This window comes from Convolutriloba macropyga, chromosome 12 (assembly GCF_964194025.1).
Source record: "Convolutriloba macropyga chromosome 12, txConMacr16.3, whole genome shotgun sequence".
Taxonomy (NCBI): domain Eukaryota; kingdom Metazoa; phylum Xenacoelomorpha; order Acoela; family Convolutidae; genus Convolutriloba; species Convolutriloba macropyga.
The window spans coordinates 19409172-19426010 of record NC_134479.1 but is presented as its reverse complement, the minus strand read 5'-3'; the positions used below and the strand labels follow the sequence as shown (position 1 = coordinate 19426010).

At 33.5% G+C, this 16839-nt stretch overlaps 1 protein-coding gene across 1 annotated transcript in view; it reads right to left on the bottom strand.

Moving 5' to 3' along the window:
- LOC142350644 (uncharacterized) overlaps nt 1-16839 on the bottom strand; it is a 39176-nt gene that overhangs the window by 7865 nt on the left and 14472 nt on the right. Inside the window, exon 4 of the mRNA XM_075402555.1 lies at nt 12569-12833. Coding sequence (XP_075258670.1) covers nt 12569-12833 — 265 coding nt within the window. The remainder of the gene's footprint in view (nt 1-12568; nt 12834-16839) is intronic.

The following is a 16839-nucleotide window of genomic DNA, read 5'->3' as shown; positions in this document are numbered from 1 at the left end:
TCCAGACCTTCCAGACAAAAAGTCTATGTCTGGACTTATGAGCGTTCAAAACATCTCCTTCAAATCATTCCTGCGTTCAAAAGTGAGTGTGTCCGGGCTTTTTGCATTCATGTCATTATTTTCGTGCTTTCAATCGACTTTTGAGCGTTCATTCAAGCTTGTTGTGCATTCAAAGTTTTGACGTTCGTGCGGTCAAAATTTTTGTGCACTTCTCTGGTAGTCAAAAGTGAGTATGTCCTGACCTTCATGCGTTCACTATTTGATCTATATCAGTGTTTTTGCGTGTAAGTGTTACACAATTTTTTTATAATGTGTTCAAGTCATGTATAGATATCATAATGTTATAGTAGTGATGTGGGACCTTAGTAATGGTTACATATAGTGAAATAATAGCTGATGAAAATATTGGTTGATAGGGGTGCAATTCATCCAGTTATTCGAGCGTGACTTTTTGTTGCAACTTCAACAATGTTATATAACTCTAGAATTAAAAATTGTCCAAAATTGTCAAAAATATAAAAAAAATTGTGCTTATGACGTTTTGCAAGTTTTGAACACAAGTGAATTAGGTTTTTGTGTAGAAAGCATTCAATTGAGTGAGAACTCTGATAAGATTGCTGAATGAACCATGAGTTCAAAAGTTTTGCCATTTTTGTTTCTGTTCAATAAATTGATTTGGGCTTGACGTTCAATCTGTCCAGATTTTTTCCTGCAAAGTTATCTATGCCCAGATTTTCGTGCGTTGAATATTTCCGATGTCCGGACGTTTGTGCGTTCAAAGCTACATATGTCAAGCATTCGTGAGTTCATTCGTGTTTCCAGGCCGATGAAATTTGATCGCACAATGCGCCCCTCATGCGTCTATTTTGATCTGGAAATAATATTGACTTTTGGTCTGCGACCTTTGACTGGGTTGTTTCAATTCTAAACGGAGTTCACGCCATTGAGTTTTATTTGAGATAGCTGTAAATCTTAGCAAGAAATGGGGTGATTATTTGCGACTTCACTTTTTTAAATTGGTAGCTTTAAAGTATATCTAGATTTATTTTTGGTGGAGGTAATGGTATAATTGTTCACCGCTACATGAGGAAAGCTGAGTCAGTAATTCAGCGTCTCACCACAAAATGATCATGCAGTGCATTTACGATAACGATTTTTTTGAATTGCCACTTTTGAATCTGTGCTGATTAAGAATGCGTGAAATCTGTTGATTTTCCTCCGTGCATTCACTGCAAAAACTGCAATTTTATAGCCAAAATTTATCACATTCATCACAGTTAAAACATTTCAGTGGAAAAACCTCGAGGTAGCAAAATAAATCAATTTGCATAATAATCAAACAAAATTTTGCGTTAAGCATCAAGCAACAGACAAATTTTGCTAAATGCTCATCTGCTGTTTCACCAAATTCATCCCAAAAATTGATCAACTTTAGACACAAGATGTGCATAGTTTCACTCTAGACTTGCCAATAGTTTTTTTGTTACCTGTTAACGTTAATTCAAAATTCATGTCAGCAAGTTTTAAAATTAAAACAAGATGTTCTGAAGATTGATCAGCTCAAAATGCGAATTTCATAAAGATCAGGATCAAGAGTACTCTTTTGCACGACCTATTTGATTACAAAATTATGCGTCACTTGACCACATATTTCACACAGCAGAGAGAGAAGATTACCGCAGACCGAAAAACATTACAACACATTTTGCCCAAAGTTTTTCTTCACTAAGGCTGCAATATTGTCATTGCAGATAACCGCTGTGGTTAATTGACATTTTCTCTTTCAACACATATTTTGCTTAGGATTAGGAGCTAAAGCGAATTGAGTTTTTCGGTAATAACAAGAACGAGAATGTTAACCCGTACCTAACATTCAGAGATCATCAGTACTGAATCAGAGCATTTTCAGAGAAATTTAGGTTTTCAGTACTGAATCAGAGATAATTCAGAAAAAATTCTGAATTTCTCTGATTCAGAGAAAAATACAGAATCAGTTTTCTCTGAAAATCTCTGAACCAGAGCAAAATCAGAAAAACAATTTCTGAATCAACTCTGATTCAAAACAAAAATCAGAATTTTTTTAAAGCAGCAAAACAAACAAAATTGGTCAAAAAAAACTGGCTCCGAAATAGGTCTTTGCAACAATAGCAGTGATAAAAGTAGGCATCTTGAGTTTTTTGCACTTTTTAGAATAAAAATATTAACTATGATTCTGATCATTTTTTACAACATCTGCTGCATATCTGAGCACCTGGTTCTATGATGCAATTAGAGACTTTATACTAACCAAGAATCTACAAAGATTTTGGTCAGAATGTTTTTCTTTGAGAGAAGAAACTGTCATTATAGAAAAATAATTTGCGACTTTCTCTATAATCACTTATATAAAAAGTCTTATATAGAAAGTCTGTTAAAGTAAATTATTTGGTTTTCTTGATTTTTTTGTTAATTAAACCGTATGGCCGCTTCGTACTTAATCTGCAAAAACGGCAAAAAACACATATGAGAATAAAAGTTGTCTTTATTTAAGTAATTTGCATTTGCAACAAAGAATTTCTCAATTTTTCAAACAATTTTTATATTAATACTCGTCACAAAATGTAAACCTTTTCGACGATATAAGTAAATATATCCACAAAAATTTTGACGAAAATCTATAGTCGAAAGTGGAAAACGAATCATAAAACTCCAACGAATCGTCACACAATTCCACAAAACTCAATTTTTTTTTGAAATTTGATTCTTCGGATATTAGACTCATTATGCAGTATCCAACGAGTGATAGCCATAGAAGAACCTGAGAAAATTCCTACCCAAACAAACAACAAAGTTTTTTACACTTCAAAATTTACACAAAAAGTCTAGTTCCTGACATTCATTCATAAGAGGTAATAATTCGTGTCCATGTCAACAATTAAACTCAGTGCAATAAGCACCCCACTATTAAAATTTGCTTATTTGTATAGGTCAAACATGATCGTTATGAGTCTTTGCTGACAACTTTATCTTTTTGACTTTTTCATCAAAGTTTGACGAATGTCATATTTTGTCATATTTTACCATCTCATCTTAGTATTCATGGCGAGGTTGGAATTTTTTCCCCACCTCTCCATGAAGGCTGGCTGTGACCAAAAAAGTCAAGATGAACCAAAATTACACACAGAAATTTACTGAAAATGATGTGTCACGTTGTTTCACGTCAGTATCGGTGATTTGCTGAATAGCTGGTAGCCCAAAACATGGGGTATTAATATGTATTTTTCTAATATCTTATAAAGTACTTGACCAAATTGGAAGAACAAGGTCGCTTTTTGTTGCCAATGAACTGCTATTGTTTGTCCTTTTACATGGTTTCTGTAACCAGGAGGGTAAAAAAGTTATTTTTTGTCAAATTTGCGAAAAGTCGGTATTTTAGGTCATCTTGGCGGACTCAAAAAGCAGTACCCCAAAAGAGCCGAGGAACCCTACATATATTGGTTCCTTAGATTCCTCAGATAATGGGGATTATGCCCATATATTTTTTCATATGGTTTTATGGAGTTCAATGGATCTATTTTTGATCTGTATGCGCCGAGCCTTGATTTTGGGCCATTTTCGGCTATTTCTGCGGTGACGTAGACAAGTTGAAATTTTTGGTGTCAACACTATAAATTATAGTGTTTTAGATTGCCCAGTGTACCATTTTTTCACAAGTTTTGATGGTGTAATTGAAAGACCATCGGGATTCGTTCAACAACTCCAAAACTAAATTTTTTATGTTCTATGCCAAGAAAAGTATATCGAAGTATTCTGAACTACAACAGGCTAAAACAGAAATTATGGTCAAACGATTAACAAACTGAGCTCTTAGATCACTGAGAAATGACTTTTCTGGGCAATTAAGTACAAGTAGGAGGGCAGTATAATTTGCTCTGGTCAGCAAAACTTTTCGAAACAGAAAATTTTTTTGTGGAAAATTATGTAACTCAGATACGACAAAAGTTCAGGCTGTGTTAATTGGAGCTACCATGTCATCTGCCCAGAGTTAATAAAGAGCTTGGGGTACTTTTTGATAAATCTAGATATTTGAAAAAAAATTCTGAAGCAGAAAAAATCTGAACAATGAAACAATTCTGTATAGATTAGTTGAACCAAATTTTTTAAGAAAAATATCAATAGAAGTATACATCTCAACTGTTGGCGTTCGCTTTCAGAGCTTTCGTCTCTACCTTTACTTGTATTATTGTATCATTATTCGTCTGATTACTGTTTCAAGTTGTTTTTGCAAGAATTTGCGAATAAATTGGGTTTCTCAGGAACACAAAAAATGGGGTATGGCTCAAATATTTGATCATTTCTTCAAAACTACTGTACCAAATTGACAATCATGAGCTTGTTTTTTTGGCACCTAAATCTGCTTACTTGTCCTGATGAGTGGTTTTTATAACCGGGACAGTAAAAAAGTTATTCAAGGACAACTTTCAAAAAAAAGTTGAATTATTAGTTCATGTTGGCATCACACAAAATTCGGTACCCAAAATAACAAAGTAACCCTACGTATATGAGTTTTTTAGGTTCCTTTGATAGTGAAAAGTATCTCATTTTATTTTTTTGATCAGTTTAATGGGCTATTTTTTTCTCTGTAAAGATCGAACCACGGAAAAACAAATTTTTTCTGAAATTTAATGGCTGAGTGGTGTTTTTTGCAATTGAACACGTTTTCTGGCTGGCTTTTTGTGTTTTCTGTTTTGTATTTAAGATAAAGAAACTAATTGAGTCAATTAATGGGGTTAACTCAACAAATATTCTTTTTTCACGATTTCATCAAATTTCTGTGGATGCTGTTTTATGTCAAAACACACAAAACATCATAACCTTCATGGTGAGGTGGGAAATTTTTCCCATCTCCCCATGAAGATTATCCGTGACCCAGAATGTCAAATTGGACCAAAATCACACCCAGAAATACGCCGGCAACGCTGTTTCACGTTGTTTCACGTCAGTTCCGGAGATTTTGGGCTTCGCTTTTAGCCCAATTAATGGGTACAAGTCAGTATTTTGTTAATATCTGCTAAAGTACTGGACGAAAATAAACGGGAGTAATCGCATTTTGTTGACACTGAACACTTCTTGCTGGCAGTGTTTGGTTGGTTTCTCAAATGGTCCTAATCAAAAAGTTATAATGGTTAAATTTGAAGTCGAATTTTCGGGCTATCTTGAGTGACCCAAATTTCGGTACAACAAAACACGAGATTTACCCAACAAATGTTCGTGTTTTAGAATCCCCAGTTAGCGGGGAGTCTCACCATATATATTTTGTATGTAGTTTTACGTAGTCCAGGTGCTGAATTTTAGCTAAACGTGACCGGCACTTGTCCTATTTTGTCATTTGGTACGGTACATTTATGTTGGAATATCTCCTCGTAGAGTAAACCAATTTTCGATCTGTTTGTTGATTTAAGCTCAACTTGATTTGAGCCGTACTTGAATCCTTGTAAATAGCGTTTTGTTTCTTTCAGCCGTTTTCGAGAAATTGGCCAGGACACATACCTCCATTTTGACCAATTCGTGTCCGGTACATTTCGTGTATGTACATGTTACAACATCAAAATTTTGCTATTTTAGACTCGATAGATAGTTCGTTAGATTCATTTAATAATGGTGATTGTGGCCATATATATTTTACATGTCATTTTATGTAGTTCAGAGGGTCAATTTTTGCTCTGAATGTGCTGCATCTCCCCTCTGGGGTCATTTGATACGGTACCTTGTTTTTGCTGTAACTCCTTGAAGAGTGCAACGATTGGACTCATTTTTTGATATGATGCGTATCTCAAACAGTACTACTAACGGTACTAAGGGTGTTTTTTTGTTCTGCCGTTTTTGAGAAATTGGCCGGGAAACTTGACCCCAGATTGACCCCCTGAGGAGAGAAGCACTATATTGATGACCATGTGTTAAACTTCTATATGGCTGCATTCGCCGCGTGTGACACATTATGCAACCCATTGACACAGTATGTGTGGCTTGTGTGGTTATAAACCACTGGTTATAATGAGTGGTTATAGTGGTTATAATGTGGGTATAGTACAGAAACGGGACCGAAATTGGGTCAATTTGGTCATTCACTACGGTACCTTGACGTTGGAATATCTCCTCGTAGAGTTAACCGATTTTCAATCTTTTTATTGATTTGAACTCAACTTGAGCCGTACTTGAATCCCTGTAAATAGCGTTTTGTTTCTTTGAGCCGTTTTCGAGAAATTGGCCGAGACACATACGGTCATTTTGATCTTTTAGTGACTGGTACGTTTCACGTTTCAACATGTGAAATGTTGAAAATTAATAAACTGACTGCACGAATAGGCTCGTTGAACTCCATTTGTAATGAGAAATCTCCCCATATACATTTATATAGGTTTTTCCGAGATCTAGGAGTCAATTTTGACTCTACTAATGACCCCCCAACCCCATGATTTCATGCTTATAATGAGGTAATTCACTTGTGAAAGTGAGTAAAATTGACTAATCTTGACACTAGGACTAGTCTCATAGAGCCCCTGTATGCCACGAATGCATGCCACGTCACGTATCTGATTATAATTATAGTTTGGGTGTTGGTGATTTACTATTATTCTAAGGTGAGGGCGTTTCGCCCACATGAGGTGCACTCGCCCCCCCTGTCCCGTTGAGACATCGGTTAGTCGGTTTCCCCCCCCCGCTGGGCTTCTCGTGAATCTCATGTTGGGGATGTAGTGTCTGTGCGGACGAGTTTTGCCGGCGTTTTTGTGCGAGTCGTGGTATGACATTAACACTGAAGTTGAAAATTGGTGTCCTTTTCAGATAGGTCTTTAATTATGGCTGATTGGTTAAAGGGATTCAAAATTCCCCGAGTTAATGAAAGACTCTCAAATTACCGTTCAGAGTCGATTGAAATATTTAACTACGAGCTTCCGGAAAAGGTCAGTTTTTATGTTTTGTCATGTAGATGCATGTACGCAACAATGCTGCCGAGTTATAGCTCGGGAAACGCCTGCATTTTCTCGGTAATATTAATGGACTTTTGTGTAGCCATGTAAAAAGACTAAGTAAATCATATGGTATTGTAAAGGTTTTATGAAGTGTGAATCTGCAAAAGATTTGGTCAGAATGTGTTTAATTGAAAAAAAGTTAGCCATTACATAAAGAAATTGCAATTATCTCTATAATCAGTTTTAAAGTTAGGTCTTATTGGTATTGCAAAATAAGGCAATTTGTGCGGGATTTTTGGTATAGAACTAGTTGTATAGGCTATGTGAACTGTGAATCTGCAAAAGATTGGGTCAGAATGTGCTTATTTGAAAAAAAGTTGTCATTATGTAAGCAAGTTATAATTTTCTCTAAAATCAGTTTTAAAAAAGGGTTCATTGGTATTGTGATATAGTGCTATTTTCCGGTATCTTTGGTTTAGAACTAGTTGTATAGACTATGTGAACTGTGAATCTGCAAAAGAAATGGACAGAATATGTTTGTTTGAAAAAAAGTTGTCACTATTTAAAGAAGTTTCAATTTTCTCTATAATCAGTTTTAAAATAGGTTTTATTGGTACTGTGAAATATTGCTGTTTTCCAGCATTTTTGGTTTAGAACTAATTTTATGGGCTATGCGAACTCTGATTCTGTAAAATAAATGGCCAGAATACGCTTATTTGAAAAAAAGTTGCCATTACTTAAAGAAGTTGCAATTTTCTCTATAATCAGTTTTAAAACACGTTTTGTTGGTACTGTGAAATATTGAAGTTTGCCGGCATTTTTGGTTTACAACCAGTTGTATGGGCTATGTGAACTGTGAATCTGCAAAAAGTATTGGCCAGAATGCGGTTATTTGAAAAAAAAAGTTGTCATTATTTAAAGAAGTTGCAATTTTCTCTATAAATATAATCAGTTTTAAAATAGGTTTTATTGGTACTGTGAAATCTTGCAGTTTTCCGGCATTTTTTGTTTTAGAACCAGTTGTATGGGCTATGTGAAGGGTGAATCTGCAAAAGAAATGGCCAGAATACGTTTATTTGAAAAAAGTTGTCATTATTTAAAGAAGTTGCAATTTTCTCTATAATCAGTTTTAAAATAGGTTTTATTTGTATTGTGAAATAATGCATATTTACAGAGTTTTTGGTATAGAGAAAACTGCATGGACTATGTGAATTGTGAATCTGCAAATGAATTTGTCAGAATTTGTTTATTTGAAAAATAGTTGTCAATATTTAGAGAAGTTGCAATTTTCTCTATAATCAGTTTTAAAATAGGTTTTATTGGTATTGTGATATAGTGATATTTTCCGGTATTTTTGATTTAGAAGCAGTTTTATGGGCTATGTGAACTGTGAATCTGCAAAAGATTTGGTCAGAATGTGTTTATTTGAAAAAAAGTTAACATTATTTAAAGAAGTTGCAATTTTCTCTATATTCAGTTTTAAAACAGGTTTTATTGGTATTTTGATATAGTGCTAATTTCTGTATTCTTGATTTAGAAGCAGTTGTATGGGCTATGTGAACTGTGAATCTGCAAAAGATTTGGTCAGAATGTGTTTATTTGAAAAAAAGTTAACATTATTTAAAGAAGTTGCAATTTTCTCTATATTCAGTTTTAAAACAGGTTTTATTGGTATTTTGATATAGTGCTAATTTCTGTATTTTTGATTTAGAAGCAGTTGTATGGGCTATGTGAACTGTGAATCTGCAAAAGATTTGGTCAGAATGTGTTTAATTGAAAAAAAGTTAGCCATTACATAAAGAAATTGCAATTATCTCTATAATCAGTTTTAAAGTTAGGTCTTATTGGTATTGCAAAATAAGGCAATTTGTGCGGGATTTTTGGTATAGAACTAGTTGTATAGGCTATGTGAACTGTGAATCTGCAAAAGATTGGGTCAGAATGTGCTTATTTGAAAAAAAGTTGTCATTATGTAAGCAAGTTATAATTTTCTCTAAAATCAGTTTTAAAAAAGGGTTCATTGGTATTGTGATATAGTGCTATTTTCCGGTATCTTTGGTTTAGAACTAGTTGTATAGACTATGTGAACTGTGAATCTGCAAAAGAAATGGACAGAATATGTTTGTTTGAAAAAAAGTTGTCACTATTTAAAGAAGTTTCAATTTTCTCTATAATCAGTTTTAAAATAGGTTTTATTGGTACTGTGAAATATTGCTGTTTTCCAGCATTTTTGGTTTAGAACTAATTTTATGGGCTATGCGAACTCTGATTCTGTAAAATAAATGGCCAGAATACGCTTATTTGAAAAAAAGTTGCCATTACTTAAAGAAGTTGCAATTTTCTCTATAATCAGTTTTAAAACACGTTTTGTTGGTACTGTGAAATATTGAAGTTTGCCGGCATTTTTGGTTTACAACCAGTTGTATGGGCTATGTGAACTGTGAATCTGCAAAAAGTATTGGCCAGAATGCGGTTATTTGAAAAAAAAGTTGTCATTATTTAAAGAAGTTGCAATTTTCTCTATAAATATAATCAGTTTTAAAATAGGTTTTATTGGTACTGTGAAATCTTGCAGTTTTCCGGCATTTTTTGTTTTAGAACCAGTTGTATGGGCTATGTGAAGGGTGAATCTGCAAAAGAAATGGCCAGAATACGTTTATTTGAAAAAAGTTGTCATTATTTAAAGAAGTTGCAATTTTCTCTATAATCAGTTTTAAAATAGGTTTTATTTGTATTGTGAAATAATGCATATTTACAGAGTTTTTGGTATAGAGAAAACTGCTTGGACTATGTGAATTGTGAATCTGCAAATGAATTTGTCAGAATTTGTTTATTTGAAAAATAGTTGTCAATATTTAGAGAAGTTGCAATTTTCTCTATAATCAGTTTTAAAATAGGTTTTATTGGTATTGTGATATAGTGATATTTTCCGGTATTTTTGATTTAGAAGCAGTTGTATGGGCTATGTGAACTGTGAATCTGCAAAAGATTTGGTCAGAATGTGTTTATTTGAAAAAAAGTTAACATTATTTAAAGAAGTTGCAATTTTCTCTATATTCAGTTTTAAAACAGGTTTTATTGGTATTTTGATATAGTGCTAATTTCTGTATTTTTGATTTAGAAGCAGTTGTATGGGCTATGTGAACTGTGAATCTGCAAAAGATTTGGTCAGAATGTGTTTATTTGAAAAAAAGTTAACATTATTTAAAGAAGTTGCAATTTTCTCTATATTCAGTTTTAAAACAGTTTTTATTGGTATTTTGATATAGTGCTAATTTCTGTATTTTTGATTTAGAAGCAGTTGTATGGGCTATGTGAACTGTGAATCTGCAAAAGATTTGGTCAGAATGTGTTTAATTGAAAAAAAGTTAGCCATTACATAAAGAAATTGCAATTATCTCTATAATCAGTTTTAAAGTTAGGTCTTATTGGTATTGCAAAATAAGGCAATTTGTGCGGGATTTTTGGTATAGAACTAGTTGTATAGGCTATGTGAACTGTGAATCTGCAAAAGATTGGGTCAGAATGTGCTTATTTGAAAAAAAGTTGTCATTATGTAAGCAAGTTATAATTTTCTCTAAAATCAGTTTTAAAAAAGGGTTCATTGGTATTGTGATATAGTGCTATTTTCCGGTATCTTTGGTTTAGAACTAGTTGTATAGACTATGTGAACTGTGAATCTGCAAAAGAAATGGACAGAATATGTTTGTTTGAAAAAAAGTTGTCACTATTTAAAGAAGTTTCAATTTTCTCTATAATCAGTTTTAAAATAGGTTTTATTGGTACTGTGAAATATTGCTGTTTTCCAGCATTTTTGGTTTAGAACTAATTTTATGGGCTATGCGAACTCTGATTCTGTAAAATAAATGGCCAGAATACGCTTATTTGAAAAAAAGTTGCCATTACTTAAAGAAGTTGCAATTTTCTCTATAATCAGTTTTAAAACACGTTTTGTTGGTACTGTGAAATATTGAAGTTTGCCGGCATTTTTGGTTTACAACCAGTTGTATGGGCTATGTGAACTGTGAATCTGCAAAAAGTATTGGCCAGAATGCGGTTATTTGAAAAAAAAGTTGTCATTATTTAAAGAAGTTGCAATTTTCTCTATAAATATAATCAGTTTTAAAATAGGTTTTATTGGTACTGTGAAATCTTGCAGTTTTCCGGCATTTTTTGTTTTAGAACCAGTTGTATGGGCTATGTGAAGGGTGAATCTGCAAAAGAAATGGCCAGAATACGTTTATTTGAAAAAAGTTGTCATTATTTAAAGAAGTTGCAATTTTCTCTATAATCAGTTTTAAAATAGGTTTTATTTGTATTGTGAAATAATGCATATTTACAGAGTTTTTGGTATAGAGAAAACTGCATGGACTATGTGAATTGTGAATCTGCAAATGAATTTGTCAGAATTTGTTTATTTGAAAAATAGTTGTCAATATTTAGAGAAGTTGCAATTTTCTCTATAATCAGTTTTAAAATAGGTTTTATTGGTATTGTGATATAGTGATATTTTCCGGTATTTTTGATTTAGAAGCAGTTGTATGGGCTATGTGAACTGTGAATCTGCAAAAGATTTGGTCAGAATGTGTTTATTTGAAAAAAAGTTAACATTATTTAAAGAAGTTGCAATTTTCTCTATATTCAGTTTTAAAACAGGTTTTATTGGTATTTTGATATAGTGCTAATTTCTGTATTTTTGATTTAGAAGCAGTTGTATGGGCTATGTGAACTGTGAATCTGCAAAAGATTTGGTCAGAATGTGTTTATTTGAAAAACAAGTTGTCATTATTTCGTATATTTTGTTTTGGAAAATTGTTCAAGCTTGGTTTCTTTTTACTATGCTATACCAGTTTTCCAAGAGTTTATGTCAGTAACTCCGCCACTGCCGGTCTCCAGCCCGGAATGCAAAAGGAGGAGGATTTAAACCACACAGAACATACTGGAAAATCTCAAAGTTAGTCTTTAACTTGACTTGAGGAGATTTCCGACAACCTATTTTTATAAATTTCTTCAATTTCTACAGATATTGTATGAATTTGTATATTTTAAGGACCTGAGAGCGAAAGCAATGGTAAAACCTTGCTTGGCCCAAGAACATAGGTATGAATTTTCCCTAACTCAGAGAAGATCTGAGTCTGAATCAGAGTCTGAATCAGAGAAAAATCAGAGTCTGAATCAGAGTCTGATTCAGATTCTGTATCAGACTCTGAATCAGAGGAATTCAGAGCGAAATGTGACCTGAATCAGAGTCTGAATCAGTACTGATAATTTCTGAATTTTACTCTGATTCAGTACTGAATTTGCTTTTGAGTTAGGTACGGGAATTCAAAACAAAATTCCCTTTGTTCGCGCGCTAATTAAACCCTCGAGGAAAACAAAAAAAAGATCGAAAACAACCGCTGTTTGCCAGAGGACCGTGTGAACTATATGCGTTTCAATTAAAAATGGTTTATTTTTGAATAACAAGCAATATAACCCAAGTGAACAAACAAAATAACTTTTGCGCAAAAATTTTCTGTAATAAATTTTATAAAAATATTATAAATATTGTAAAAATAAATAACACTATAGCACATGAACAGATTAGGTATTTAACTCCCAACATTAACCCATCTTACCTCTATCAGCTGTTTGTTGCAAATCATCGACACTATTTTCATCGTTCCCATTCTCTTCAATTAGTTTCTCGTCGTCCAATTGACTTCGTCTTTCAATAAAAGATCCCAACTTAATGTCCTCTAGACCGCTTCTTCTATCACTAATGTCAGCTGAGTGTCGTCTGAACAGTGAAGTACTACTTCTAGGGGTCACAGTGTCGGAGTAAGGCTTTGATTCAATTTTACTGACTATTGAGTTGATTTTGCGTTGGGCCATTTCGTCAGCCTATAATTGAAATAGTTTCATAGTAGTTCTTCTCGATTTTTATTATATTTATTCATCCCTAATTGAGACCAAGCTGTTATCCGATTACGGGCGTGAAAAGACTTCGTAGCAACTAATGAGCGGGGTCAACAATGGATTAACCGGTAAGGGCTGGGGCATGTGTTGGCTGACATTTGTCAGAAGTGACCAGGAATTGGCCGATAAAAATTAGGGTCGACCAGCTGTTTATCAAACTATTTTATTGCGAAGACTCATCAAAAGACTTTGAGTTGACCGTATTTATCGCTTGGAAATGTCCGAGGTCAATCTGCAAAAATATTATAGGCCGACCATTTTTTAGATATGAAAAAATCGTTGAAAAATTTATGAAAAGACCTTACTTGACAACCGGAACAAAAAAAAAAGAAAATGTTGACTGCCAACAAGGTATCTAGTTTTATGGTCTACTGATTGGTAAAATATGTTTTTTTTTGGCTATTTGCGATGTTTTTGAGGCTATTTTGGCTAAAGGTATTACCTATACTATCTAGATCAACTGTAACATAGTTGAAAGCATAAATTGATCGCCCGCACCTACAGTTCAGTGACAATCAGTACTGATTCAAAACATTTTGAGAGAAAATTTTAATTTTAGTACTGATTAAGAAGAATTTCAGAACCAAGTGTGAATTGATTTCTGAGTTTCTCTGAATCAGAGCAAAATTCAGAGAATATATTATGTATTCCTCTGAATCAGAAGATATTTCAGTATGAATCACTGAATTAGGTCTGAATCAGACCATTTCAGTGCAAAATGTGACCTGATTTAGACTTTAACTCAGTACTGAATTCGGCTGAGAGTTATGTACGGGCGTAGCTGACTAGCAATCAATATAAAGAAGGTTGAGTATGTAGTAACCGTGGTTTGAAAAGAAGTGACCTCCAAAAATTTAGAATGACAAGAGCACGTTCAATCCTTCTTGTCTATGGAAAGATCATTGGAGGAATTACGAAAAAAATATTGTGTCCAATTTATTTTTCGTCTCAACGGCTTAAATAAAAACGGCGAGGGACAACAACCCCTCTTAGATTTTATATGTTTTGTCTCGTAGTCAACTTAGATACATTGAGAGGTTTTTTTGTGGATTAATATTAGTTGACTAAAACTAAAAACTGTTTCCTATACAGTCACACCATTCAATGAATATCGGCAATATTCTCTTGAGAAAAGAAAGTTCAATTTCAAGTTTTGCGAAAAAAGGTTTAGACCTCAAAAACACATTATCAAATCCATTACATCGAAATTGAGTATAATTATACAGTTGCGCATCAGACGATCACTTAAAAAAATATCTATGCTTCCGTTGTTTCAAAACCGTTCTCTTCAGTACCAGAACAGTACAGCTGTCACTTTTAAACTCTGAAAAATCACACTGATTGAGCAACACTGAAAAAAACTTTGGTTGAAATTACAGTAGGACATATAAAAACTATATGAGTCTTGTAGTCATACAATGAAATTAACTGTTTTTTTATGACTTATTATCTGTTGCAATAGAGATATTTTCCCGATATCAGATTGTCTACACAATTTTTAAGACATTGTGAATAATTTGAAACTAAAACTTCTTTTTTTTTCTATTTTCGACGGGAAAGTTGTCATATCGGCTAGGAACTGATGGAGTGTGCATGTAGTTTTTTCATGGGCTAGAAAACTTTCCTGCTCCTCATTTAAATGCCATATATGGTTCCATTAAGTCTTTAGGTTTTTTTGCATCTTTCCCTTTCACCGTATGGGGCCGAGCTTTGATTGATTGTCCAAGGAAAATTGCAATCTCTCTATTACCAAACTATGACCGCATACGGCTCCTAGCACTCCTTCTTAGAAATCGCGAGTTTCTTGATATCGATTGAGAAAAGATTATAAAAGATTCTCAGCCATTGAGCCAACAATGCCGGGGCCAAACATGTTTTGTATGAAAAATGTCGGATTTGAAGATGTGTTTTGCAAAAAATTTGGGGTCGACCATCTGGTTAAGAAAATATTTCATTATGACGACTCGTGAAAAGACTTTGCTTCAACCTCATTAGATATGAATTGTTCATAGGTCCCCCTGCCAAAGAATTACATGGGTTGACCGTGTCTAAGTAGCAGTGAACTATAAAAGGTCTAAGGAAAACACTCACTGATTGTCATTAAATATTAACTTTCCACATAATGTAATCATTTTTTCCAAACTATTGAATGAATTGCACACGAAATGTTTATTACAAAATCTCATAACTTTTTATAATTCATTTTGTTTTCAAGATTTAAAGCTTTCTGGAAAGAAATTCCAAAATATTTCGTTTAGCAGAAAAACGGTAAAGCAACTTCCAAGGGTGAGAGTTGAGCAAAATATCCAGTTTTATTATTCCCTAATTCTCACAAAAATTAACAATATTGAAGTTCTGCGATGCTCTGAGTCTTGGTTCTGCAAAATTCCAGTGGCTACGTTTTTGAGGAAAAATGATACGTATTATCCCGGGTTGCCCCATCTTAGATACCATACTTAAGACCATTTATGCTTCCATCCACGGAGGGCCAAATTTTCGTGTATGATCTTACCATGGTATCCAAGATACTAGAAATGGTCGGGTGTATGATATCTAAGATAGCCATTAATGGAAGTTCTATGGTATCCAAGATAGCCATTAATGAAACCTCTATGGTATCTAAGATCACCATTAATGGTAACTCTATGGTATCCAAGACGGTCATAAATGGAATGTGCATGGTATCTAAGAAAACCATTTATGGAAGGTTCATGGTATTCAAGAAAACCATTAATGGTCGATTTATGGTTTTTAAGAAAACCATTTATGGTGGTTATATGGTTAATAGGAAACGAAAACTGCAGGAGAAGCGTACTAAAAATGTAACTGGCAAGACTTTTGTATGAAAACAGTATAAGGCTAACAAGGGAAACCAGCCAGGTCAAAAACCATGAATTGAAGCAGCTAACAATCTTTAATCAGTTTGTATCCTAATCATGACTTTTCATTGAAAAAAACTGTTTTCGTAGAATTTTTTTCTTTCGTCGTGCCATAATAACGTTATTTTCAAGGTAAAAAATTAAAGTAATCATAGTTTTATCTTGCATATGTTATCAAAAAGACTGAACAAATTAGACATAATCATCTTACAATATCGTTGTGATCCTGATATCCTGAGTTTTTGAAAAAAAACTGAACCTAATCTAAAATATGGAAAAAGTTCCTCAAGATAACACCAAAAAACAGCTTGAGAAGAAAGAACTTCACTGGTAATAAAGACTCTATTAAAAGTCACCTTTATAGACGGACTAACAGTGGGAATAACGTCCCAGTGGCATATCCACGAAGTCATAATAATAATAATAATAATAATAATAAGAATAATAAAAATAATAATAATAATAATAATAATAATAATAATAATAATAATAATAATAATAATAATAATAAAAATAATAATAATAATAATATTAATAATATAAAAGTAATAAGTGAAGTAAACCGAATTGGACTCAATAAGGAGGGGGACCTAACTGGTTACTCCGGAATCTGAAACACTAAAATTGACCGTGGAACGCAGGCCATATGGTAGTTTAAAATGGTCATCAATGTAGTGTTTCTCTCCTCCGGGGGTCAATCTGGGGTCGAAGTTTCCCGGCCAATTTCTCAAAAACGGCTGAACAAAAAAACACCCTTGGTACAGCACTCCTTGAGATACGCATCATATTAGAAAATGAGCCCAATCGGTGCACCCTTCGAGGAGTTATAGCAAAAAATAGGTACCGTACCAAATGACCTTAGATGAGATGATACACCACATTCAGAGCTAAAATTGACCTTCTGAACTACCTAAAACGACATGTAAAATATATATGGCAACAATTCACATTATCAGGCGAATCTAACGCGCCAATAAACAAGCTTTAAATCGCATTATAGGTGATGTGACAGAGCTCTGTAGGTACCGGTACCCTGCTTTAGCAGGTAAAAA